Below are 26530 nucleotides of genomic sequence, written 5' to 3' on the forward strand. Positions count from 1 at the left end.
TAAAAAGGAGATATTTTTAAAGTTGGTTTATTTTGCATTGCTTTTTTTTCTATAAGGCCAGTTTCAAGTATACCTTTTGCCAGAGAAACCTACACATGACTTAACCAAAGTTTTTTACATTTTTGTTTGTTTGGGTCTCTATTTTTGTGACCCTGGTATCTTCAGTGTGGCCTCTTTGCTGGTTTTTTTTTTTTTTTTTTTTTTTTTTTTTTTGATGTGTGTTTTGTTGGTTTTGGTGGTTTAACATGTGGGAGGGTTTGTGCTGACTCTGGGTTCCTTGAGGCTGGCCTCATAGTCACTGTTTTGTCTTTTCTTTTTTTCTTCCTTTATTTTTGTTCTGTCCTGTCTTGTCCTGCCCATCCTCCAATGCTCTAGACCTTGAACATTGCTCAGGTATGTTCACAACCTTACTGTTGTATTGTGACTAACGATACGCTGGCCGCTTTGTAGCCACTGATTCCATTTAGAGAATACGTGTATGGTCGGGGCTTGAAATTGGCAGGACCATGCTGAGACCAAGGCCACTAAAAAAAATAAAAACTTCTTGGGATATGAGAGTTATTTTTGGTGGATGGTTTTTTGTTTTTGTTTTTGTTTTTTTGGTGTTTGTTTTTTTAAATATTCTTATTTTTTTGAGAGACAACACCTGGCACTCAATAAAGCCTGTCACTTTTTGATGGGTTATTTTTTCTTCCCACTCCATTTTAATATTTTCATAATTTAGAGCAAAAGCTAGCCTGATGGAATTTTCAGAGATGGAAAGATTTGTGGTAGCCTCTCTTTCCAGGCTATTAAAACAAACAAATAAACAAACAAAAAGAAAAACTTACGTTGCTTTGTCTTAAAAACAAATTTAAATCAAAACAAAAAGAGATAAAAGCACTTTAATAGAGCTACGCTGCTTTTAAAAGTTGGAGTGGTAAGCTTTATACAGGGAATTCTTTTTTGGAAACATGGGGATTGACAAAGAAATGTCACACTCTTAGGTGACCCCACACCTCTTGACAAACACCCTTCTTTGTCAATCTTTGCCAGATGTGTCCTCCTCCTAGAGTGGGCTCCTCTCAGTTGCAGCTCACTTATGGTGGGGGAATAAACACTATGGCCATACTTTACAAGCCAAACTCTTATGCAGTCCCAAGTCTGTTCCAGGACTTTTCACCTTTGAGATTTTAATCAAAATAGTGGTTCCAATTATTTTTGTTAAAAATTTTTGAGCCCAACATATTAAAATAGACCAGCTTTTTTATTTTAAAAAGACATTCTTGTTCTAGGTTATATAAAATAGCGTTACTGTTTGCAATACTATAGTGAAGGTTGTGCCAGTGCTTCCATTTATAAAGCCCTATTTTTAAGGACATATAGCTTGGCCATAAAACTTGCTCAGTGTTGAAACTTTGCATGCCAAACCTCACCCTAGTAGCAATATCTCTCTTATTATTTTAAGTTTTTTCTTCTGAAAAATTCACCAAGTTTCCTTGTTTGGACAAGCCTTTGTACATGTGAAAATGAAACTGCTTCACCACTAGAGTATCAGATAGTTACCTCAATATAATCTGTCAATTTAACTTCTTAAATATCAAGTTATTAGTTCTGGTCAACTTTCACTTGAGTTAGAGGTAAGTATTCAGCTAACTTTGGAAGAATGCTAGCATCATGCTATGTCATAAAATAATTTTTGCAATGAACTATAAGTCATACTCGACTCAATTTTTTTACAGATTGGTGGATAAATGTACCCATGGTCATTTGAGCTGAAGTACCTTACCCCAGATATCTTTAGCTATCCATACCCTTTTTTCTTTTGGGGGCAGCTCAAAGTGTAAATTGACAAAACAATTCAGAGAAAAGTATTTCTGATCTGATTATTTCAATAACAAGTTTCAACCTAAAAAAAGTTTATGACTAAGACATAAATCCATAAAAAATAAAGTTTATAATGGAAATGCTGACAGAACATTATTAGTATTGGTCCCACTGTAGTGTAAACATTGTCAAAAATTCACAATTCATCAGTAATTGTTTTCATAGGAAACTGTAGTGAGGGGACTTGTAGATGGAAGATAATATGCTGAATTGACTTGATATATTATTTTTACCTACTGGAAAGAAGAGTACAAAATAGAACACACAGTATAAGAAGCATATGATTAAAAATAATCAAGTCTTCTTATTATATCTTTTATCATTACAGAACTATATCCTGTACTATACTTTCTTGTCCTTTCTCTGGTAACACAATAATTTACTTAAAGCTTGAAACTTTTTAAAGACCTGTCCATATTGCATTTTCCAGTAGGAATTGGGCTATATTATTCTAAAATTGGTCATATTCAGAAGGTCATAAATAGCCCAGTTCTATGACTGTCAGGTAGTGTTGGACTTAAATTCACAGTAAAACAGTCTTGTTTTATGTATTCGAATGAGAGAATTTGTATTTTTTTTCCTACTGAATAAAAGCATCATAAATCTCAGCTCCTGAAGCTTATACCTAGTGGGTATGAACTCTTAGTACCATATGACCGTTTATCTCAAACTAATCACTCAGTTTCCCTTGGAAGTTATTAACTGGTGTAAGAATCTGATTCTGATTGGTAGCTTCTTTGGTTAAAGCAGAGAATTGATAAATGACACTGAAAAGAGATTTTTCCCTCCTAGCTTGTCCTGAATAGATATTGCTTTAAAATTGAGAAAGAATACTATAATAATGATTTAGAATTAAGCCCTCCTAAGTACTGTACATTAAATTTGCATTGCAAAAGCAGTACCAGAACTGTAACATGAAAAATGTTAAGTACCACTCAGTACAGGATATGAGATACTAAGACGAAAAACATTATAATTTACCAGCTTAAATAGGGTTGGAAAGAAATCAGGGATATAGGTAGAGCTTATTAATGCTTTTGCCTGGTTTTTAGCTGTTGTGAAAGCTGAAATTTTAAATAAAGTTTCAGTATAATTTGGGCTATTGTGAAGAAATAAAATTGTTTTTAGATTTAGATATTCTTATTGTTAAAACAGGTTTTAACTAAGTATGCATATAAATAGTATGTAAACTAAAATACTAAATTTTATATGTCAGTATTTTGAAGGCTTACATTTACCAACACTTTCAGGAAGCAAGATGTACATAACTATAAATAGGAATAGTATCTATTGACTTGCAGAATTATCTTACCCTAGTGATTGATAATTAACTTTTATTCATAGGTCATTAAACTGCCTGGAAAATGTTCATTTGTTCCTCTGTGTAAAAATGATGTATGGTAAAGTCTTAATTTTTAATGTACTTATTTTTTAATAATTATTTTAATTCAATTAGTTTTTAATAATTTAATGTACCTGTTTTTAATAATAAAAAACTAAAAATTTATTTGAGAATAGCAATATAGATCATTTTATAGTTCAGACCTTTCTTTTTAGTTATTACCAAAATTGTCAGAGAAACAAAGCAACATGTCTTAGACTATCTTTGAAATTGTTTTGAGAAATATCCTTGGTTTTAACCAAAAAAGTCTAGGAAACTTATAGTTAATCCTATTGGATATTCTACTCCCATCAGATAATAAGACATGAGGTACCACAGAGTTTTCTGTTTGGATTTAATTCTTAACAGAAAAGTTAGGGATAATCTTGAATAATGGCATATATTGAAAGACCATCAGCTTTAACTGTAACTGTTTATACATTGTCAAAATTTTAATATTTTTGGTTTTTCTTTTTAAATTATTAAATAAATGACTTATGATGACATGCCTAAAAACATGTAGGTGACAATCTAGTTTTTAAAAACAAATAGCTAATACTAAAAAGGGAAACTCGAAAGTGACTCAGGTGTTAAATACCAGTTTTATTTACTTTATACTTTTTTCCTGAAGTAGATTGATGGATGACCAACATGAATGGAGAAATAGATGACAAATTATTTAGTTTCCAAACTAGAAGCAAATTCCCATCACTAGTGAAAAATTCCTACTGGAAATCCTGGCTTTATTTCTTTTCACAAATTTTTCTGACTCTTGTATGATCTCACTCTAAATTTGTGTTGTCTGACACATTTCTTAGGTTGTTGGTGGTTGGCAGAACTAGTGAATTTCAAGCCCTGTACACAGTAGTTTTGCATGCTGGTTTAAGAAATAGTCTGTAGTGTTGTCTGTTGCACTTTGCTCTGCTTCATAATGACAATTACATTTGGAGGAAAAGTACTGTAGTCTCAACTGGTGGTGTTAATATTGCTATTTGTAAACCTGTAATGTGGTTGAACTGTGATCATGGCATTGTGTTTTTTGAAAAAAAAATATGAAACAACCATTGATGCTTACCGTTTGGGGTAGATGTTTGTTTTATTTGCATGCTTTAAGAAAGTGCAGCTATATTGGAGCTTTACAATTTGGAGCTGGCAAAGAGCATGCAAAAGAGGGGATGCGATTCATTATGTTTTGTTTATTTCTAAATTTGTCCCCATTTTGCATTTTTTCTCTAAATTTGAAGAAATCATATCCCTTTTTCATGGCAAAAGAGTGATTATTTTATCTAAAGTCTAGAGGAAAGTTATATTAGTAATTATATTCTCTAGAAAGGCTTTAAACAGCCTGCTACAAAGTCATACAGCATATTTGTAAAGGAAAAATGAAGTGGCTTTTAAAATATGGCTTATCATACTTCTTTTGGTAAAAATATATTTTTAAAATCACTTTTTAAAAAACAAACCTTTTTGCCTCTAGAAAGGGAAGTTGCATTTTCATTGTTAGTGTTTAAACTCAATTCTTTTTCTTGTTTTAGACTTTAAAATGGTCTACTCTAAAATTAAAGCTGCATTATGTTTGGCTTTCAAGGGGGAAGAGCAGAGGTTAATTTTTGAGTGTTTTTATTTTATTTTATTTTTATTGTGGAGAAAGTTTCCATTCTGGTATCAGGATTATTCTATTCACTGAAAAACAGTGAGTAATCTGTCAGCTATTTAAGTTTACCTCAGTATTCAAAGATAGTGTAAAATTGTAGTGGTTATTTTAAAATAATAGATACACATACTGGTTTATTTGCTCTTTGTCATTATTTGATCCTTGAAAATTCAAGGTTTTAATCTTTTGAGTTGGATTACAAAATTAATACTGATGGTTTTATTTCATATGCCTTTTAAAATGTTCTTTTTTCAAAGGATAAACAGTGAAATTTTTGGACTGTGTGATGGCCTTTGTCAAATTGAAACAATGATAATAATAATAATAGAAGTCAAAAATTAGTAGTAGTCTGTTTTGAGGGGAAATTTGAAAAGGATTTTTTTATGAAACTCATCCTCTATGATAATGTGACATGATGCAGCTTTAATATACTAAATCTAACCTTAACTTCTTAATTTCAATTTCATTCCATGCTTCTCGGCCTCTTGTACAATTAATGCCCATTAACTGGTTACTTCTAAAACTAACCGGGAGGCTTTTGGAATACTGTATTTAATCTCTGCCCTACAGCACAAGCAGCGCTGCCCTGTGCTGGAGGACCAGTTGGTGGATCTGGTGGTTTATGCCATGGAGCGGTCCGAGACCGAGGAGAAGTTTGATGATGGGGGAACAAGCCAACTCTTGTGGCAGCATCTTTCAAGTCAGCTCATTTTCTTTGTGCTTTTCCAGTTTGCCAGTTTCCCACATATGGTCCTTTCTCTTCATCAGAAGGTATGTACCAAGTCTTTTAGTCAGAGCCATCATACCTGTTAATAAATATATTTTAGACTGGCATGGGCACTAACAGCAATGGCAAAAGTCAGAGCCTTAATTTTTGTTCAGTTCAGCACTTTTATGGTTTTTTAACTTTTCACTTTCTTGTCATTATGAAAACTGGATCTATTCATTCATTCTGCATATTCACAGTGCAAGGACCAGGGGATAAAAGATGAAAAGCCACTTTAGTACACTCAAGAAGCACCTCAGTAGTGGGGAAGATACATGTGTGAACAACTTGAGTGTAATCTAATAGTTGGCATCATGGAAGCATGTTTCCCTGTGGTAGGAATGAATCATCCCTAGTAAAGCCCTCTATCAAAGAGAGCTTTAAGCTAACACTTAAAGGATGAATAGAAATTTGCTAAGAGGAAAGATAATGAAGGTTTTCCTAACAGTAAGATCATCATTTAGAAAAGGATAAAGGTATGTAAGAACTGAAAAGAAGACTGTGAAGAAGGAAGTGTTGATGTTATGAGGAAGGCAGGGACAGATGTAGAGAACTTTATGCAGCCCTGAGAGCTTAGAGTTTCTTTTGGTAGCCATGAGGTGGGAAATGGCATCATATTTAATTTGGAAAAGTTACTGCTAATGGCCCCATGAAGAAAGATGGTAAACTGGACACGAGTGGGGTGAAAAGTAGAAGCAATGAAATCAGTAAAAGAGATAGTGCAGTGGGCTAGGTGAAAGATGCTGAAGGCCTACACCAGGATAGAGATGATGAGCCAGAGATCACATATGCTGAGGAGGTTGCATAGGACTAGGTGATTGACAGCAGGGAGTGAGAGGTGAGGCTTGCCTCACTGGTTTCCACTTTGGTTACAGATAGAAGGCAAGGACAGTGAATCCAAGAAAGTAAATACAAGTGGAAGAATAAATTTGTGGGAAGAGCTGGTTTAAGCTTTAAAGTTTTAGGCATGTTGAATGGGAATAAAGTAAACATTAATGTTTGTAACGTTTCCATAGCATTGATTGTTTGGAAGCATATCATTCATAATTTCTTTAACCACCATACCCCTCTCCCTACAATTAGTTTCTGTTAAACTCTATAGTAAGAAGAAATATTTTTTGATAACCAGTCCTTAAAGATTTTAAATTTAAAACAAAGATCTTTTGGTATAATAAATGATGTTTTGATAAGATATTTTTAATAAGAATTACCCTATATTGAGCTTGATTCTCACGCACACATGATCAATTAAATTATGCTCTAAAACATTGAATCTTTAATGTGCATAATTATTTTGAACAGGAGACTTGTATTATCATAGTAAAATAATTTAGCCAGCTTTTTGTGATGTGTCCTGAATTTAGACTGAAGAGATACTTAACACCAAAGTTGGATATTGAATTTCTAGTATAAAAACCATGTGTGTGGTCAGCTTTTTATTGCTATGCCAGCATGCCTGAGATAAATAGCTTATAAGGAGAAGAGATAAATTTTGGCTCACAGTTTCAGTACATGTTACCTTTCAGCCTGCAGCAAAGCAAGTGTATCATGATTGGGAATGTGTAGCGGAGGAAACCTGTTCACCTCATGGCACCCAGGAAGCAAAGGAGGAGGAAGGGGCTGAGGACCTAGTATCCCCTTCAAGGGCTCACCTCTGTGACCTAACTTACTTCTTCCACTAGGTACACTTCCTAAAGGTTTCACCATCTCCAAAACAGTGCTATCATCTGGGGACCAAGCCTTTAGCATATGGATTTTTAGGGTACATTTAAGATCTAAACCAATATACCAACATTTCTCTCCTTTTTTTAGGGGGGGAAACCCACAACTTTCTACACCCGACTCTTTAGCTGTATGTACATTTGTACTTAACATCTTTTACAGTTAGCAGGGCGAGGACTAATCAAAGGCAGAGATCATTTGATGTGGGTTCTCCTACAATTCATTTCTGGAAGTATTCAGAAAAATGCTCTAGCTGATTTTCTCCCTGTCATGAAGCTCTTTGATCTTCTCTACCCAGAAAAAGAAGTAAGTTTTACTGAGTAGTTAACAATGTGATGAGTTAATAATTACATCTAATTTATATTTAAGAATTTTACTGTGATTTTATGAAAAGAATACTGGATTTGGGGGAGTTTTTTCTCTTTATTTCTGTAAATAACTGTGATCGTGGATTGGGCATTCAGTCTCTTTTGATACTAGTTGATTTATTTAAAATAAAGAAATTGAACTAGGTTGATTCTAAAAATTTATTCTAAATCGCAATTGAATAAGTAGTATAGCAAGCATTTGTTCTACATTCAAAAAATGTCTACAGTTTTAAAAAGTACTAACATAAAAGCCAGATACAGTGGCACATGCCTGTAGTCCCAAATACTTGGGAAGGAAAGGAAGATAATTTGAGCCTGAGAGTTTGTGATCAGGCTGGGCAACATAGCAAGACCTTGCCTCAAAAATAATAAATACAAATAAAAGGCACTAACAGTGTTAATCTGTACATATCATTAAATGGCCAGTAACAAAAGTACTTATTAAAATCTATTTTTTCTTTGTCATTTGAGCCTCATTACTCCCCACCTCCTGTTCTATTATATAAAATATTTGAGTAAAATATGGTGTATTTCTGTGGTTGCCATTCTTTAGAAACACTTTTTATGGGAAATTTTAAATACAAAAGTAGAGTAAATAGAACAGTAAACCCTCATGTACCCATCACCTAAAAATACTTTTATTTCAACTTTCCTCCTTTTTTGTTAATTCTAGACAATTTTAAAGCAAGTTCTGGACTTCCTGTTATTTTACCCATTTAATATTCAATATGCTTAATGATAATCATTTAGATTTCATATTTCTTAGACTTTTATATGTTCCAAAAAGAACATATGCTTTCAGGGGGCCCAGGGAAAAGTTGAACAATGACTACTAAATTGCAGTTAGATAGGAGTAAGAAGTTTTGGTGTTTTCTTGCTCCGTAGGGTGTTTACATATCCTCTGTTTTCTCTTCAGATTATATAAATTTTTTGCTTTTTTCATAGTAGTGTTTTTACAGATGGTGATTGTATACTGTATATCTCAGAAAGCTAGAATGAATTTGAATGTTTTACCCTGAAAAAATGATCAATGTTCAAGGAAATATGTTTAACCTGATTATACAATGTATACAAATATCAAATATCACATAGTACTCTACACACATTTGTGTATGATTTTTGTGTTTTTATTTACTAATTAATAAACAATTGAAAAGAGCATTTATGAGACTTAGAAATTATATTTTCCACACATTTATCACATTTAGTAAGATTTCATATGTGTTTAATTTTTAAAAAAATAAAAATTTTTAAATGATTTTTGTTTGAGAATCCTTTGAGATAAAAGGAAAAGCTTGCCTGAGAACTTATGAACTTTTGTTACTTTGTTGGCAAGTTTAAAACATGCAAATAATAATGTTGTTTGTTATTAATTGTTATTTTGCAGTGTATCCCAGTTCCTGATATTAACAAACCCCAGTCAACTCATGCCTTTGCAATGACTTGTATTTGGATTCATCTCAATAGAAAAGCCCAAAATGACAACTCCACACTACAAATTCCAATACCTCATTCACTAAAGTTTCACCATGAGTAAGTTATTTGTTGTTTGATTGTTAATTTTCAGTTTACTAGATAGTGGATTATAGCCTAATATGTATGTATAGGCTAAAATGGTTTCAGTATTTGTGTGAAGTTTGGAAATGATCCCTACTCACTGAAGGTTAGAGTAAATATTTAATATGTATGTCAGAGCAAGAGAAATTGACCAGTCACTGCATCAGAAAATAACTAGAAGATTAATCAATCCTGTTGTATGTTTAGCTGAATTTAAAAATTTTTAAGACTGATCTTTGCTTTTACATGTTTACTTTAAAGTTTTTTATTTAATTGAATTATCTTAGCTGTTATTATTGTGAAAATATTTCAAAATTTCTCAAATGCTTTGGATTTGAGCATGATCTGACAGGGACATCTTTCACTCCCTGAGCTGACAAGACTGATGGAACTGATCTAGCTGGCATGGCTAGCATGTTCCCTATATGTTTTCCAAAGGTAGGATGACTAAGAGAAAGTGTCCTTTTTAGATAGGACAGTACTTCAGTGCAAGGTTCCAAGAATAGTTGAACTCCCCTCCTAGAACTTTTTCTGAAAGGACTAGTAAATCTCTTTGTAAGAGACCTAGGGTAGTCATACTCAATGCCTCCTGTGGCTTTCATTTTACAAAATACTGTTTCTATATGATACTAATAATGAAGTCATATATTATGTTTAAGCAGATAAATAAGAAATAGAAGGCTCGTTAATGGACTTGTTGAGTTAGTTCTCTGAAACAGCCTAATCCACTGCTGTATACGTAGTATATACTTAACAAATATTATTGTTTAAATTTTAATCATTCAAGTTTCTGAAGTGTTAACCAAACTTGTGTGTATGTCTACAGTATATTTGAAAGAAATTATAATACTTATGGTAATAGAGATAGTATTAGTAGACAGTTGCATAAAACTGAACTTTTAAAAAATTCATGTCAGTTTCATGGAAATTATTTTTATTTTTTCCTGTTTAATGAATGTGAATTTTTAGGTTCTTACAGCAGAGTCTGAGAAATAAAAGTTTACAGATGAATGACTATAAGATTGCCCTGTTATGTAATGCATACTCTACAAATTCAGAATGTTTTACATTACCCATGGGAGCTCTGGTAGAAACTATTTATGGAAATGGAATTATGAGAATACCTCTCCCAGGAACAAGCTGTTTGGCTTCTGCATCTATAACTCCCTTACCAATGAACCTCCTGGATTCATTGACAGTTCATGCCAAAATGAGGTATATTCCTTTTATTTAATTTTTTTTGCCCCATGTCTGGGAATTGATACCAGTATAGGACAAACCTTGGTTTCATGATTGTATGTATGTGTTTTATGGTCAGGCACATTTAAAAAATAATTAGATATATTTTGATACAAAATGAATGTTAATTATATAGGAATTCTAGCATGTACAAATAAATGCAAAGAAAATAATTGCTCATAATCCTTCCATAAAAGATAAGCATTGTAGAATTATTTTGTATATATTGTTAGTCTTCTTTTTCCTGTGGATAAATACATGAATTTCTTTGTTTAGCTATTTGTTTTTTGTTGTTGTTGTTTTTCTTTTCTTCTGGTGCTGGGGACTGAACCCAGGGCCTTGACCTACAAGGCAAACACTCTTCGTAAGCACTCTACCAACTGAGCTATATTCCTAGCCCCAACTTTTTTTTAAGTGTTTTAAGTGGACACAACACCTTTATTTCAATTTATTTTTGTTTTCTGTAGTGCTGAGGATTGAACCCTGTGCCTTCTGTGCTGGGGCGAGTACTCTTCCACTGAGCCACAACCCCAGCCCCCTTGTTTTGCTATTTTATAATTCTGTATTTTCAATTAAAATCAGTCAGACACCTTTTCAGGTCCATATTTTTTCAAATGCATGTTTTGAATTGTTACAAAAAAAGCTTTTTATGAAACTTTAAATGATGATTTAACCATTTCCACGTTGTTGGACAGTAAGTTTTTTTGCAATGTCTTCATAGTTTAAAGAAGATGATGAAAACTATTTTAGTCTTTTCACCATCTACAATTTTATTTTCTTTTAAATTGTGTTTTAAATTACATTTTTATTAAGTAATTTTCTGGAAGTAGAATTGCTGGGTCCAGGAATGTAAAATTTTTAAGGTTTTTAATAGGACTGTTTTTCGAATTGTCATGTTTTTCAAAAGATAAAAGGCTCTATTGGGTATGCTTCTAGAAATTCAAGTGCCTCAAGGAGCCAAGTTGAGAATGTAGATGAGTGAAGGCTTGCACAGAAAAATGAGAAGCCCGATGTCAGTGCACATGAAAGCATGTGCTCGTGGAGGAGACTGAGGACAATGGAGAATCAGGGTTCCATCTCATGGTGCTGCCACTTGAGCTTGGGTTTTAGCAGTGATTTATTAATTCTGTGACAAAGGTTACTTAATTTCTCAATTGTAGTTATTTACATATTTGAAAAGGAAAGTAGACTAGAAGTATCATACATGCTCGTTTGAGTTATACCCAAAATTTATTTTTTTATGAGCAGGGGGATCTTGATGCATGTGGAAAATACATACACCCCTGGCCAGAAAGCACCATAGAAACTGGAGTTGTTACCATTTGTGCAATACATCATTTCCAAGTGTCCTGCACAACCTAAATGTGTCAAATGAGTCAAGTCCATTCAAATCATGTCAGTTCAGATATAATGTTGAGTAACCCATAAATATAGTAACACTGGAATTTATTTAAATAGTATGGGTTTTTATTTTCTTTTCTTTTTTATATTCAGCCTTATTCACAGCATTGCAACGAGAGTGATAAAACTTGCTCATGCAAAGTCCAGCGTGGCATTGGCTCCAGCCCTAGTGGAAACTTACAGTCGTTTATTGGTCTATATGGAAATAGAGTCTTTGGGCATCAAAGGATTTATCAGTAAGACAGGACTTTTTGGTGTTTTTAACTGTTAACTCATTCATTAATTCAGTGGGTATTATTCCATGATATTGGGGGGAACAGACAATAAAGCCAATAAGTGAAATGTGCAATGTGTCAGTTACTGCATATTATAGAGAAAACCACAGCCAAGTAAAAGGGATAGGAGTTGTGAAGTCAGGGGAATGAATTATATTTTTAAACTATAAGAAAAGGGTAATAACTTTCCTATGTACATATATGAATACAGCACAGTGAATCCCACCATCATGTACATCTACAAGACTGGGGCCCTAATTAGAATAAGATATATTCCATGAGTGTATAATTTTTTTTAAATGGATTCTACTATCACGTATAATTTTAAAAGAATGAAGAAAAAGAAGAAGAAAGAAAAGTGTAATGGGTTGCAGTGAGAAGGATGATAGATAAGATCCATGTCCTCCTGCAGGTGGTTTCTGGTTAAAGACAATAGTATGGTCCTATGGTGGGTATTGAGTCTTACCGGCAATGAGTAAGGAGTTAGTCTTCATTGCAAAAGATGTGATATAATGTCTGTTAGTTGTTAGCAGTTCTAAGTAATATTTTCTAATTAGAAGTATTTTTTCTGATTCATGGTGATTCTAATTTTTTACCAATACAATTTAAATTTAATAACTCTTTCCACATAACTGAGAGTTGATTCTAACTTTCTTGAGAGACAGGAGAAAACAAAGGAGAATGTGATGTGATTTTTGGTATTAAAAAATAAACTTAGAGGCTGGGGTTGTGGCTCAGCAGTAGAGTGCTCGCCTAATATGTGTGAGACTCTGGGTTCAATCCTCAGCACCACATAAAAATAAATAAATAAATAAAGGTATTGTGTCCAACTACAACTAAAAAATAGTTTTAAAAAAAAATAAACCTAAGCTTGGGACACAGTTCAGTGGTAGATTGCTTGCATCGCATACATGAGGCCCTGGGTTCTGTCACCAGCACTCAAAAAGGAAAAGTGAACCACATACTTCAAAAAATTGGGAACATTAAAACTTTTTGAAAATAATTTTTAGAAGAAGTGAGGAAGGTTAGAATAATTATCTTTCATATCTTGTCTCATTTTCCCAGATTAATTTGAATCTCTTTTTTCCAATTCCAGAAAAAAAATTAACTTGGTATAATAATTAAGATCTAGATATTTTTCCATACAATAAAGTGGAAAATAAGGAGAAGAAATGAAAAATATACATGTGTATATGTGTGTGTGTCTTCATGATCATTGTGTATACATGTATCTTTGTGATCATATCTGTACATACATTTTACCCAGTGTGACTTTCTTCAAATATCTTTTAATGCATACCTTAAATTATCTTGTTGCTCCAGGTCAGCTCTTACCAACTGTTTTCAAGTCTCATGCTTGGGGGATCCTGCATACACTTCTTGAGATGTTCAGCTACCGGATGCACCACATTCAGCCTCATTACAGAGTTCAGCTCCTGAGTCATCTTCATACTTTGGCTGCAGTTGCACAAACAAATCAGAATCAACTCCATCTTTGGTGAGCCTGGTGAAGCCTTCCTTTCCTTAAGATTTATAGGAAACTTAATTGAAGATGGAGAAATTGATCTTTCACCTTATCATTTTTTAGTTCATTTGTCATGAAATTCCTCTTCTTCTGAAGTATGGTATTTCTAGTGTAGGAGTGAGGATCGGTTTATTAATAAAAATTGAAAAGGATAGTTGAGTCCTTGCTTCAGGATCTTTGGTCTAAAACTGAGTACTTTAAGGCCTTTACTATTATGTTCTAACCTATCGCCTTAGAATACTGGATTTAAATGTACTTGAAATTATGGTTAAATTAACATTTTTGATTTTGTTTTAACTGAAAGTACATTTCAAATAGATTAATTTTCAAAATTTTCAAAATCCAGGTGAAAGTTTTTAGTCCTACTTGCTACAAACTATCTCTTTTCAAATATATGAAAATGTTAGATGATTTTCACTCTTAAAAGTTGGTACCTCAGATCTTTTTAACAAATTAAGCAACACTCATTCTCATATAATGCTTTTACAGTTTAATTAACCTAGAATTAGGTTTAATTTCCTAATTTTGAACTTATATATGCACCTTCCTCACTTTTCTTTTTCTTGGCCCTTTTTTCAGTGTTGAAAGCACCGCTCTCAGGCTTATAACAGCATTAGGTAGCTCAGAGGTACAGCCACAGTTTACACGTTTCCTTAGTGATCCCAAAACAGTATTATCTGCAGAATCTGAAGAACTGAACCGAGCCTTGATATTGACCTTAGCCAGAGCAACTCATGTAACAGGTATGATTTATGGTACTAACTGCAATGAACCACAGCAGATAAAAGAGTGTGTCATTCTTCTGACTACTGTGGGGAAACATACTAAAAACATACTTTTTTTTAAAGTACTGGTTCTTGAGTTTTTTGATTTTGTGACTGCTTTGTAATCTTAGAAAAAAACTTTTTGAATTCCCAAAGAGTTATTACTTATGGATTATTTCTATGAATATTTACTATCTAAGGTATTTAAAGGAAAAATTTTAATTCATTAAAGAATAAACTGATTACATGTGAACATAAGTAATAATATTTTATGAAAACAAAAGTCTATTTATAGACAAGATTTTAGTGAAAAAGGTGCCATTGTTTTGCATTTTGCATCACTCTTTAGTGTCTGATATGAAGTAAGATAGCAGGAGTCTCACATCTGCTTCTACATTTCATCTGTTTAGATATGCTAATGTTATTTTAATTAAAGTAAGTGGAGAAAGTATGCCTTTCACAAATACAGAGTTGGAAATGGGAAGAGTATTTTAATACCTTTTTTCAGATAATTGTGAGTATTCTTTGACATTACAGCAAAATTGGACACATGATAGTTTCTTCAAGGTTAACTGCAATGTGAAATCCAAAACCCTCTCAGTTAACGTTTATACATTGTTAGACTATAATCCATTGGCCTATTTTATACATTGAAGAATAGTAATAATTCATGTGAATTTTCTAATTTTGTAAATTGGTCATTTAGAAAATATTGGTTCACTTAGTTATGTATTTCTAGCACATGTTAACATAATTTATTATCTGGTGTCAGCAAATTACATTTGTTAATATCACTACAAATTTCATAAGAAAATCTTCATGTTTTGGAAAACTGTTTCATGGTGTTGAAGAGAAGTTTTCCCATATTCTAATTTTCACTTGAAACATCAAATTTTATCATTGATAATATACTGTTGTTTGTTTGAAGTAACAGGATCATTTGTTAATTTCCAAGAAGATGTCTACTACAGCTTTGACTGAATAATTATAGCTTTATGCCAGATGTTCTTTCAAGTGAAATTGAAATTCCATGAAAAAAATCAGCTAATTTAACTCAGCACTTAATTACACAAATACTTTACCTCAAGATACCCTGTAGTTTGTAACACTTTGTTCATGCTTCCCATTCACATAGAATATTAAAAATACATTGAGAGTTAATATTTTTTTACAGCTTTGTCAACAATAGTCAAAAAAGTCACTTTTAGTTGACACATAAAATTATACATATTTATGGAGTATCAGGATGTTTTGATATATGTATGTATTGTGTAATATTCAAGTTAGGTTAGGCATATTTAGCTCCTTAAACATTTGTCATTTCTCTGTGTTAAGTACATTTAAAATCCTTTCTGCAAGCTTTTTAAAAAATATATTGTAACTTTAAAAAAAAAGTATATTGTAACTTATTGATGATAACCTAAAGTGAAACTGGCACTGCTTTTTTTTAATCACTTGAGAATTATTGTGATGAATATAGTGGCTATTGGCTTATAGTCTGGTGGTCTATTTTATTTGTACTGAGAAACAGCAGTTTTACCAAAATTGTTTTTTGCACCCTTAATATTTACATTGACACATAAAAAGCCAGTGATATCTCAGTGTTATTATTTTAATAGGTTTGATGTTACGCAATCCTTGAAAGAACATTAGGGATCCCCAAAAATCAGCAGGCCACACTTTCCAAATGGTTATTAAAAAAAAAAAGGTATTGAATTTAGCAACCACAAATATACTTATGCAAACTATATTATTTTATATAAAATAAGACTCTTTGATTTAAAGATATATATGCATATAGTATATAGTTGCTTCAATCACCAGAAAAGACATCTACTTTCTCAGTTCTTTTCCTTTGGTTCAATAAAATCTTGTAAATCATTGTGTTGAATAGTAGTGGTGGCCTGTTCCACTGTTCTTTTGCTGGTACTCTAATAACCCATAAAGAAAGAGTGAGAAGGAGATTTCAGATGTCATCTCCTCACTAATTCTGTGCATAGTTCCTAATGTGATTATCCAAGTTACTCATAAACTCAGAAAATCTAGGCCCTAAATGGAGCGTAACTAGGGAAGCAATGAATACACTGTGGTGAGATTCTTGAATGTACATAATTATTATGTTCTCTATAATATCTTTGAGTTATGGATATGATGATCACTTACATCTGGATTACATCTACTTGTGTATGTTTAGATTTTTTTACAGGCTCTGATTCAATTCAGGGAACTTGGTGTAAAGACATACTTCAGACCATCATGAGTTTTACTCCTCATAATTGGGCTTCACATACCCTTAGCTGTTTTCCAGGCCCACTACAGGTAATTTGGTCTTGAATGCCATATTGGGTATATATGAAATCTTTTTTCTCATTCACAGTGTCATTCTGGGGAGTTAATCTTGGTGACATCCAGAGATAATTTCTTTTTTAATATACTTCTGTTTCCAGAATCTCTTGAGAATCTCTCATCCTACTCTAGAACCTGACATGTTTCTGAAAATTTAATTGTTATGGCTTCATCTTAATAATTAACATTTTTAGAATCTCACAAATTAACATGAAAAAATTTCTCATAGAATTGAAATGAAGAGAAATATAATCTAATGGAGTTTTATAGAGTGCATATATGCTATATTTAACTGAATTTTTTTTAAGTCATGGCAAAAGTATGTACCTATTATGATCAATCTGTATTCTACTTTTAAGAGGAAATTTTAAGGCATTATGAACATTTGTTTTCATGACTTCTAGTAGAACTATAGCAGTGGATCTCAAACTTTTAGACTCACCTGGAGGGCTTGCTAAGCTACACATTGCTGAGTTTCTGGTTCAGTAGATCTGGATAGGGCCTAAAAATTTCTTTTGCAAGATCCAGGTGACACTGTACTTAATTACACAAATATTTTACCTCAAGTAATTACTATGATGGTTTAGGGACCACACTCTGAGGAGTCTGATGTAGTGGATCTTCCTTTCTTCCTTATAGAGACACTAAGATGTATAACCAAAGGGTAGATATGTTTCTTTCTTATCCCTCTACCCCTTCTAAGATTAGTAACATATGATTGCGGAAAGCTTGAATTCACACTTGCTTGGAATTTCTGTTTAGGAAATCTCCAGAAAAGGAACCTTTTTAAAATCTAGTTAAGCCTACATAATTTCCAGATACAATTCTGCCCTTAAGTACTGACTTGTTTGAGGTCACTTAGTTTATTAATGTGAAAAACAAATCTAGAACTTGTTTCTTAACCCCATGTCCAATTTTCTTTTTACTATAACCAGTGAAAAACTTTTGGTGTTCCTTTCAGGCATTCTTCAAACAAAATAATGTACCTCAGGAAAGTCGTTTTAATCTGAAAAAAAATGTTGAAGAGGAGTATAGGAAGTGGAAGTCTATGACCAATGAAAATGACATCATTACCCACTTTTCCATACAAGGCTCTCCTCCTCTTTTCCTTTGTCTTCTCTGGAAAATGCTCTTGGACACAGATCATATTAATCAGATTGGCTACAGGTAAGCCAAGAACCAAAATTTGCATTCCATTTGGCAAACCATTATATCCATATAGCAATAGAATTTATTTTTTACTCTGTACCTTCCAGAGTATTAGAGAGAATTGGAGCCAGGGCCTTGGTAGCCCATGTGAGAACATTTGCAGATTTCCTGGTATATGAGTTTTCTACTTCAGCGGGAGGTCAGCAACTTAATAAGTGCATTGAAATTCTTAATGACATGGTATGGAAATATAACATTGTTACATTGGACAGATTAATTCTCTGCCTGGTAAGAATACTTTTTTTTGTTTGGATACTTTTATTTTCTTTTTTTTTTTTATTCTCTCAAAGTGTGTGACTGATACTTTTTTTTGTTTGGATACTTTTCTTTTCTTTTTTTTTTTTATTCTCTCAAAGTGTGTGATGATAGATCTTGTACTGATCTACTCAATATTGCTTCAGAGAACTGAATGGATTTCCATTACAATCAACCATTGCTTTCACTTCATTTTAAAAAAATCAGAGTTTTTCTAATTTTCTTATTTATTCATTTAATAAATGTGTTTTGGATAACTACTGTTCTATGCACAGCAAGTGTAGAAATATGGTCCTGGTCTTATGATACTGTAAAATATGAACAGTTAAACACTGAGTGGCTCCCACTAGGTGTTACAAGTAGTAAAAAATTACTGCATTTCTGTGCAGAGAGCTAATAAAACCATTTCTTTTCACTCTGGTAGCTACAGTTTTTAACTACAGTCATAGTCACTGAACATTCTCCAAATATTTTCTTGTCTCCTGACTTAATGTTTATCTTAAGCAAAATTTGAAGAGTAGACTGAATCAGGTTGAAAATAATGCACATTTAAAAATTGCTATAATGGTTATATTTCAGTTGGCTTAGTTTTTTGACATTAGCTATGGAACATAAATGTAAAGATAGTTATAATATTTTAGAGGAAACAAGGTAAATCTATAAATCAGTAAAATAAAAGGGTAAAATAGAGACATAAGGAAAATATTGCCAGGAAAATAAGAGATCACACATTTACTTAGGTGACGGTTATTTTGTGATAAACTAGACATCTAAGGAAATCCTAATGATAGATATTGCTGTATTGGAAATTTAGACTACCAAGTAGCAGAGCAATGCTTTTGCATAGATTGGGCATTTTCATTCAGTTTCTATGTTGTTCTCCAAAGGCCATGCGCAGTCATGAAGGAAATGAAGCCCAGGTTTGTTACTTCATAATTCAGTTGCTGTTACTCAAACCAAATGACTTTAGAAATCGAGTAAGTGACTTTGTGAAGGAAAATTCCCCAGAGCACTGGCTACAGAACGACTGGCATACCAAGCACATGAATTATCACAAGGTACTCATTCTATTTAGTTTTTAAAGCCATACTTAGATATTTGCTTAATTGATTTGGCTGTTTTCTCTGTGGTTCTACTGTTTTCTTTCTAGTTCATATGGAAGTAAACTGACTCTAGTCTAATGAACAAAGAATATATGGAAACTAGAGTTTTAGTAGACATTTGAGTATTTATATAATGAAGAAGGTATAAAGCAGTATAATTTAAAATATTTCTTCTTTGGACCTAGGGTCATAGCTCGGTGGAACAATGAATGTACTTAGCATGAGCCCAGTACCAAAAAAGAAAGTACCTTATTTAAAAGAAAAAAAAAATCTAAACACTATTTTCAGTTTTATTTAGCTTTTTTAAGAGAATTTTTAAAAGATGCCTCAGACATTTACCATCTCCTCATTTCCACAGAAATATCCAGAAAAACTGTATTTTGAGGGCCTGGCGGAACAAGTTGATCCTCCTGTGCAGATTCAGTCCCCCTATCTGCCAATTTATTTTGGAAATGTGTGTCTCCGATTCCTTCCAGTATTTGATATAGTAATTCACAGATTTTTAGAGTTGTATCCAGTATCCAAATCACTAGAAACTCTACTGGATCACCTAGGAGGTTTATATAAATTTCATGGTGAGCTTTTTCAAATTTTAATTCTATCTAATACTTACATGAGCAAAAGTAGACTGTGCATGACCATGTGGTAATAGTGGTTCTAAAGGTTTTATTTTAAATGTTTTATTTTGTGAAGTGTTTTAAGAGTAAGTACAGTGGGGGTGATATCATGAAGTATAAAATATGACATAAAAATATAAATAAAAGTATTAGAGCAGAGCAATGTTACTATGAACTAAACAGATATTAACAGGTTTCTTTGTTGGGGGTGGTATTTGATTTTTGATGCATATGATTTGTATAAGCAGAAGGTAAATGGGAGCACTTTAAGCAGAAGATATAGTTTAGGAAAATCATGGAGAAAAACAAGGCATATTTGAAGAAAAATTGTTTTATTGCTCTTAATTGAGAATGTTTTTACTTAAAATAAGACTGTAAATCACCTTAAATGCCAGTTTTGATTTTCTAACTTGAAGATAATAGTGAGCCAGAAGCTACTGAGTAAGATGATGGCATGAAAATCACTATTTTAGAAAGATAAGGCCAGTTATAGTTTTTAGCACACCTTGGAAGAAGGATGGCATTAGTGACATGTCAAAAATTGGTATGTATTATTAGTATGTAAACAAAGATGTTGGCAAGGGACAAATAGTCAAGAAAGAAGGAATAGAACTTGATAGGAAAATATGGAAGGAAAGAAAGAAATCAAGGAAAACTCTAACTATTCTAACTCTAGTTAAGCATCATATCTGGAGAGGGATTGGGTCAGCAATAGAAGAGTGAAGATTACTTAGAGTAGCCACAGTGGGAACAAAGTATATGTATCTGGTGAGCTGATTTTCTTCTTCATTTTTAAGATATCTTCCTCTAAAGCAGAAGCATGGATTGTATTAGCACTACAGAACAGGTGTGAATTTCAAGAGGGTATTCCTTTAAAAAATACTTTTCTTTCGGATTAGGTAATATATGCACATGGTTCAGAAGTATATACAGTGAGAAGTCCCATTCCTGTCTTCTTGTTAGCCAGTTTCATTCTCTGTAGGCAAAACTATTGTTTGTACCATGTTCTTCCTGTATCATGCATTGACATTATTTGTATCAGTACATAAAGAACTGCTCATATATGCAATAATTTACCAGTTTTTTGTTTATAACTGTTTTAGGTTGTTTCTAATCCTTTGCTAGTGTAAACAGGACAGCAGTGACAGTTTTGCCATATGTCATTTTTGCAGGATAAATTTCCAGAAGTAGAATTGTTAATTCTGAGAATGAACAGCCTTAAATGCAAACTATATGTATTATTGGGAGCCTTCTGTCTGTCTTAAGATTGAAGTATTTATTGAATGCAATTGCCTAGCTCCTGAAATCGTTTCATAATCTTCTGAGTTTTTTAATAATCTTGTTTTTTTACAGTTTTCAGTAACGTAGTAGACATTGTGGTGATCTGTTTTCTTTTTGGCAGATCGGCCAGTGACTTACCTGTATAATACTTTGCACTATTATGAAATGTACTTGAGAAACCGTGATCATCTCAAACGAAAACTTGTCCACGCAATCATTGGTTCACTTAAGGATAATCGACCACAGGGCTGGTGTCTAAGTGACACTTACCTGAAGTATGCTATGAATCCACGAGAGGACAATCCATGGGTCCCAGATGATTCCTACTATTGCAAATTAATTGGCAGACTAGTAGATAATATCCTTTTTATTGTAATTTTTTCCAGATTCTCCAAAAATAAAAGTATTTTCATTTGTGAGAACAAATTTTTTTCTAACGTAATTATTTTAATATATTCCAATTTCGGGTTTTTTGTTTGTTTGAGACTGGGTTTTGGTGTGTTGCCCAGGCTGGCTTCAAATTCCTAGGCTCAACAATACTCCTGCCTTATCCCCCTCAGTAGCTGAGACTACAGGCTCATGCCACTGTGCCCAGCTTCCACTTATTTAAAAAATCAATTGATTTTTACCTCTGTAAGGGTTTTGAAATTTTACATTAGCACCATCCTGCCAGGTAGGTTGAAATTCTCTCCACTGATATATGCATTTTAAAACAGATTTTATGGAAATTGATTTCAAAGAAAAAAATTGTATTTCTAAATAAATGTACCATACATTGTAGTACATGTAACTATTTAGGACTATAGTACATAGTTCTGTTTCTTTAAATAAATTCTTGAGTACTTTTTAAAAGGTTAATATTAATACAAAATAATGTTTATTTTTTAATGAAAAAGCTATATTTGTTTTTTAATTTTTTCATTTTGAGATGTCATGTTTTCAGTTATCAGCACACTATATGTAGTATGTATATGTACCATACCACTAATAACTAGATGGAGAAATTTTACATGAATGAGCTAAACAAAGGAATTTATTTCCTGAGGTAAAATAATTACTCATTACAAAATAATTTTTATGTACACTTGCCCTGTAACTATTAAAAGAAATAGGCTGTTGAAACCAGGGATACCTTAGATAACATCTATAGCTACTGCAGTATAATAACCCATCTGGAAGACCAACCATTTATATGTTGTGTTTGATCAATGATTGCTATCAATACATTTCAGTCATGTCAAATTTATTTGTGTTTGCCTCTTAATCTAACTATAGATGAATCACTTCTTGGTACCTCATAATCGGATTAATCATAGGTGCTTACATGTAAAACATTTAAAAAATTTATAAATCGTTATTCAGATGTGTCAGTCTCAACATAATTAAGTTGTTATTGCTTTAATTGTCTGCACCAATGGCCGGCAAATCTCCTGGTCCCTTCCCAAACTGTGATTGGCGATTCAATGAGTTTCCCAACCCTGCCGCCCATGCTCTGCATGTTACTTGTGTGGAGCTCATGGCCTTGGCAGTTTCAGGCAAAGATGTTGGAAATGCCCTTCTTAATGTCGTGTTGAAAAGGTATGTATACTATTTTATTCGATAAGATTGTGTTTGTTTGTAAAGAGAGTGATATTTTATTTAGAACTGTTAGACAAACCTGTTGCACCCCCTCCAACCCACCCCAAGGCTGATGCACTTTGTTTCCTGATCTCATCTTCGTGATGTAGGTATAATGGATATGGATGTAATGGAATGAGCCCAGGCCAGGTTTGTTTGCACTTCTACTCTTTATTTCATGTTTGACCTTTAGGAATAATGTTAACTTGTCACTAAACATTATTTTTCAGGATCTTCAGGGGCTTGGAATATAGCTTAGTTGGAGAATGCTTGCCTAGCATGCTTGAGCCACTGGGTTTGATCCCCAGCATTACAAAAATAAAAACAAAAACAAAAGGATTTTCTGAAAGATTAGCATAAACTAGAGGATAAAGATTGAAAGAAGTATAAATAAAGTGAAATAGTGTTTTTAGCCAACAATTATTATTACAGGATACAAACCAAAAAAAGAAAAAGTAAGAAGAATGAGATCCTTCTCTAAATAAAATACAAAATAGGGCTGGGATGTGGCTCAGTGGTTGAATGCCCTGAGTTTAATCCCTAGTACCAAAAGAAAACAAATCCTTAATGGCTTTTGTATATATCAAATTTTTATTCACTAAGAAAATCCATTGTTTCTTTGGAGTGGATCAGTTGCCAATCCTCTGAATTGTATGTGTTCTCAAAATAAGATCTGTTTTCATTCATATAAAATGTTTTTGTAATTTCACATTTGTATTTTTTTCATCCACTTGCAGTCAGCCCTTGGTACCAAGAGAGAACATTACAGCATGGATGAATGCAATTGGTTTGATCATCACTGCCCTACCAGTGAGTTAATAATAGTAGTTCATATTTAGTAATGAAACACAACCTGGATGATTTTATACAAGGACATGATGCAAATTAATAAATGTTTCATATTTTTAGTCTTTCATATTAGATTTATAGTGACTCCATTTTTTTTCTTGCCTTTTGTGCATTAAATGAAAATGTGCCTTAACAGATCTCTGCATATTCTAGTATCACCTTATCTATCCAATTTTAGTTTTTACATTAGGATCTGATCTGCTTTGGCCCTTTAATATGTTAGGTATGTAGAGCCTTTCTTCATGCAAATAATACTGAGAGAAACAGACATGTTTTATCTTCTGATATTTTAGTGAATAAGATATTATGCCAAAACTCTTCCTTTCATAACCTTCTGTAAAGTCCATTTATTCTTTGCTAGTTTAGGGACTCCTTCTCTGACTTTTCCACCTCCTATGAAGTCTTCCTTCTCTGACCTCCATTCGTATATAGTCTGCATCATGTAATTTCCTGTTGATTCTTTGAATAATGTTGTCTAACATGGGGCTCCATAAATTTGTTTGATTATGCAGCTTTGTGGGTCATTTTTTCTTCACACCACCTTCACAATATATGGATTTATTTCTGAATTTTATACATGTACTAGTGTTGTCTGTGTAGTAACTATTGGTAAATGTCTGGTACTAAATAAGCCAGGCAAACACATGTGTGGAACCTTCCTTCTGACAGACATTTCTCCCCCAGCTCGTTATTAACTTAATTTGACCAATTACAAAGCCACCCAACTGCATTTCAAAACCTGTGTTGCACGAACATAGTGGGATAGCTAGAAAACCTTAAAGTATGAGAAATGAATAGTATTATAGGCTTTGGGGTCAAATGATGAGTAAGTGATATTTTTCATCCACTTTCCTCTGATTTTAAAGGAACCATATTGGATTGTCCTTCATGATCGAATTGTGAGTGTTATCAGCAGTCGCAGCTTGACATCAGAAACAGAGTGGGTTGGTTATCCATTCCGCCTATTTGACTTCACTGCTTGTCATCAGTCCTACTCTGAGATGAGCTGTAGCTACACATTAGCTCTAGCACATGCTGTATGGCACCATTCTAGCATTGGACAACTTTCACTCATTCCAAAGTAAGTATTGTGATTTCTGAAACAAATTTGCCTTTTGTTTTTCTATTTTTTAAAAAATCATTTACAGATGAGAATAATTTGCAAAATAAGTGTTTTAACTATGTAGAGTCCCTGGTTAATCAGAAAGCCTCCTTTATTTCAGACTTATTTTTAAAATTAACTTGTATGTGCAAGTAATAATTTGGTGTCTAGTTTTCCATTATGGTTTCAGGATTCTTAGTCAAATGCATGCTATTTCCACACTGTATCCCAAGAGCTAGCTGCCTTTTGAACTGAAAGGCTAATATCAGCCTATTTTCTGATTATTTTTCTTGACCTTAAATTTGATATTAATTAGATTCAAATTTCTTGAGAACAGCATTTACATGAGATTGTTATTTTTTTCTTTCAAATAATTTACCTTCTGTTGGTCAATAGTTGTACTGATAAGAATAACTTTTAAATCTGAGGTAATTTATTTCAATAGGCAAAGTAAAAGCCAGTGAGAAATGTGAGATAAGTTAGAAATATTTTTATGAAATTTAGAAGGACCTTTGAAAGAATTACAAGTTTTGTAAATACCTTTACTACTTTTGTAAATACTGTATTAACAAAATTCAAAGATTTCCACTGATTTCATAAGAGATATTTATCTTCAAATTCTAGGTTTCTCACTGAAGTACTGCTTCCTATAGTGAAGACTGAATTCCAATTGCTTTATGTCTACCATCTTGTAGGACCATTTTTACAAAGATTTCAGCAGGAGAGAACTCGATGTATGATAGAGGTAAATTATAATCTGTTATAATTGTGAAGAATTTGTTTAAGTTTCTTTACTAGTGCTTTCAAACTGCCAGTCACTTTACCATTAGTGGTAAAGTCAGTTTAGTAGGATCTAAAAGGAGTTTTAGAGGGGAATTCAGTGTGCCTATAATGAGTTTGGTGTGGGATGTGTTCACTTGGAGATGCAGGAAGAAATACTCCATCATCAAGGTTGAGAAGAAAGTTAAGGATATGGAAGTACACTTGAGAATTTATAGTGCAGAGAAATTAATTATATTGATGGAATTGTATGAAGTTACTCACTTCTAATAAGATGTAGAGAAAAAGAAAATAAGCCAGGAATAGAATCTTAAAAGCAAGAAATGCTAAATAAAACTAAGAAGATAGAATCTTGGAATGCAGTTATCCCAGAAATTAAAGAGATGGTATCTAGAAAGTGAATCATTTATCTCTTACTTTTAAGAGAAATGACTTAAATTGTGCAGAGAAATTTTAGTTAGGGAGTATACTGTTTCACTGTGGATTTCATTGTAAATGCAGGCTGCATCATATTTCCTATATGCATAGAGGTAATGTACATGACTGTGACAGTTCCTCACCAAACATGCCATCCCACTTAATGGTTTTGTAATGGAGTCCAATTGTATCATGTTGGGCTGTTTAAGTACTTTGGCCATTGAAATAATTTCACATTATTTGTTGACTAGATTGGTGTGGCATTTTATGACATGCTGCTAAATGTAGACCAGTGTAGCACCCATTTAAATTACATGGATCCCATCTGTGACTTCCTGTATCATATGAAATATATGTTTACTGGTGACAGCGTGAAAGAACAAGTAAGTTAAATTTATGTATTTTTGAATATTTGTCTTAGAAAACTTAAACATAT

At 32.8% G+C, this 26530-nt stretch overlaps 1 protein-coding gene across 5 annotated transcripts in view; it reads left to right on the forward strand.

Moving 5' to 3' along the window:
- The window catches only part of LOC101963893 (mediator of RNA polymerase II transcription subunit 23), a 62989-nt gene that overhangs the window by 10704 nt on the left and 25755 nt on the right, over positions 1-26530 (forward strand). For 3 of the 5 annotated variants that reach the window (XM_078019116.1, XM_078019118.1, XM_078019115.1), the window contains exons 11-29: positions 376-393; positions 5472-5672; positions 7552-7695; positions 9145-9290; positions 10284-10529; positions 12048-12190; positions 13553-13727; positions 14334-14497; positions 16713-16837; positions 17826-18031; positions 18121-18301; positions 19216-19386; positions 19790-20006; positions 21451-21687; positions 22742-22907; positions 23684-23756; positions 24662-24876; positions 25522-25642; positions 26346-26477. In XM_078019116.1, the coding sequence (XP_077875242.1) occupies positions 376-393; positions 5472-5672; positions 7552-7695; positions 9145-9290; positions 10284-10529; positions 12048-12190; positions 13553-13727; positions 14334-14497; positions 16713-16837; positions 17826-18031; positions 18121-18301; positions 19216-19386; positions 19790-20006; positions 21451-21687; positions 22742-22907; positions 23684-23756; positions 24662-24876; positions 25522-25642; positions 26346-26477 (3081 nt within the window). The remainder of the gene's footprint in view (positions 1-375; positions 394-5471; positions 5673-7551; positions 7696-9144; positions 9291-10283; positions 10530-12047; positions 12191-13552; positions 13728-14333; positions 14498-16712; positions 16838-17825; positions 18032-18120; positions 18302-19215; positions 19387-19789; positions 20007-21450; positions 21688-22741; positions 22908-23683; positions 23757-24661; positions 24877-25521; positions 25643-26345; positions 26478-26530) is intronic. The other 2 variants (XM_078019119.1, XM_078019117.1) reach the window with 2 other exon arrangements.

The sequence above is a fragment of the Ictidomys tridecemlineatus genome, chromosome 8, assembly GCF_052094955.1.
Source record: "Ictidomys tridecemlineatus isolate mIctTri1 chromosome 8, mIctTri1.hap1, whole genome shotgun sequence".
In the NCBI taxonomy this organism is placed as follows: Eukaryota; Metazoa; Chordata; class Mammalia; order Rodentia; family Sciuridae; genus Ictidomys; species Ictidomys tridecemlineatus.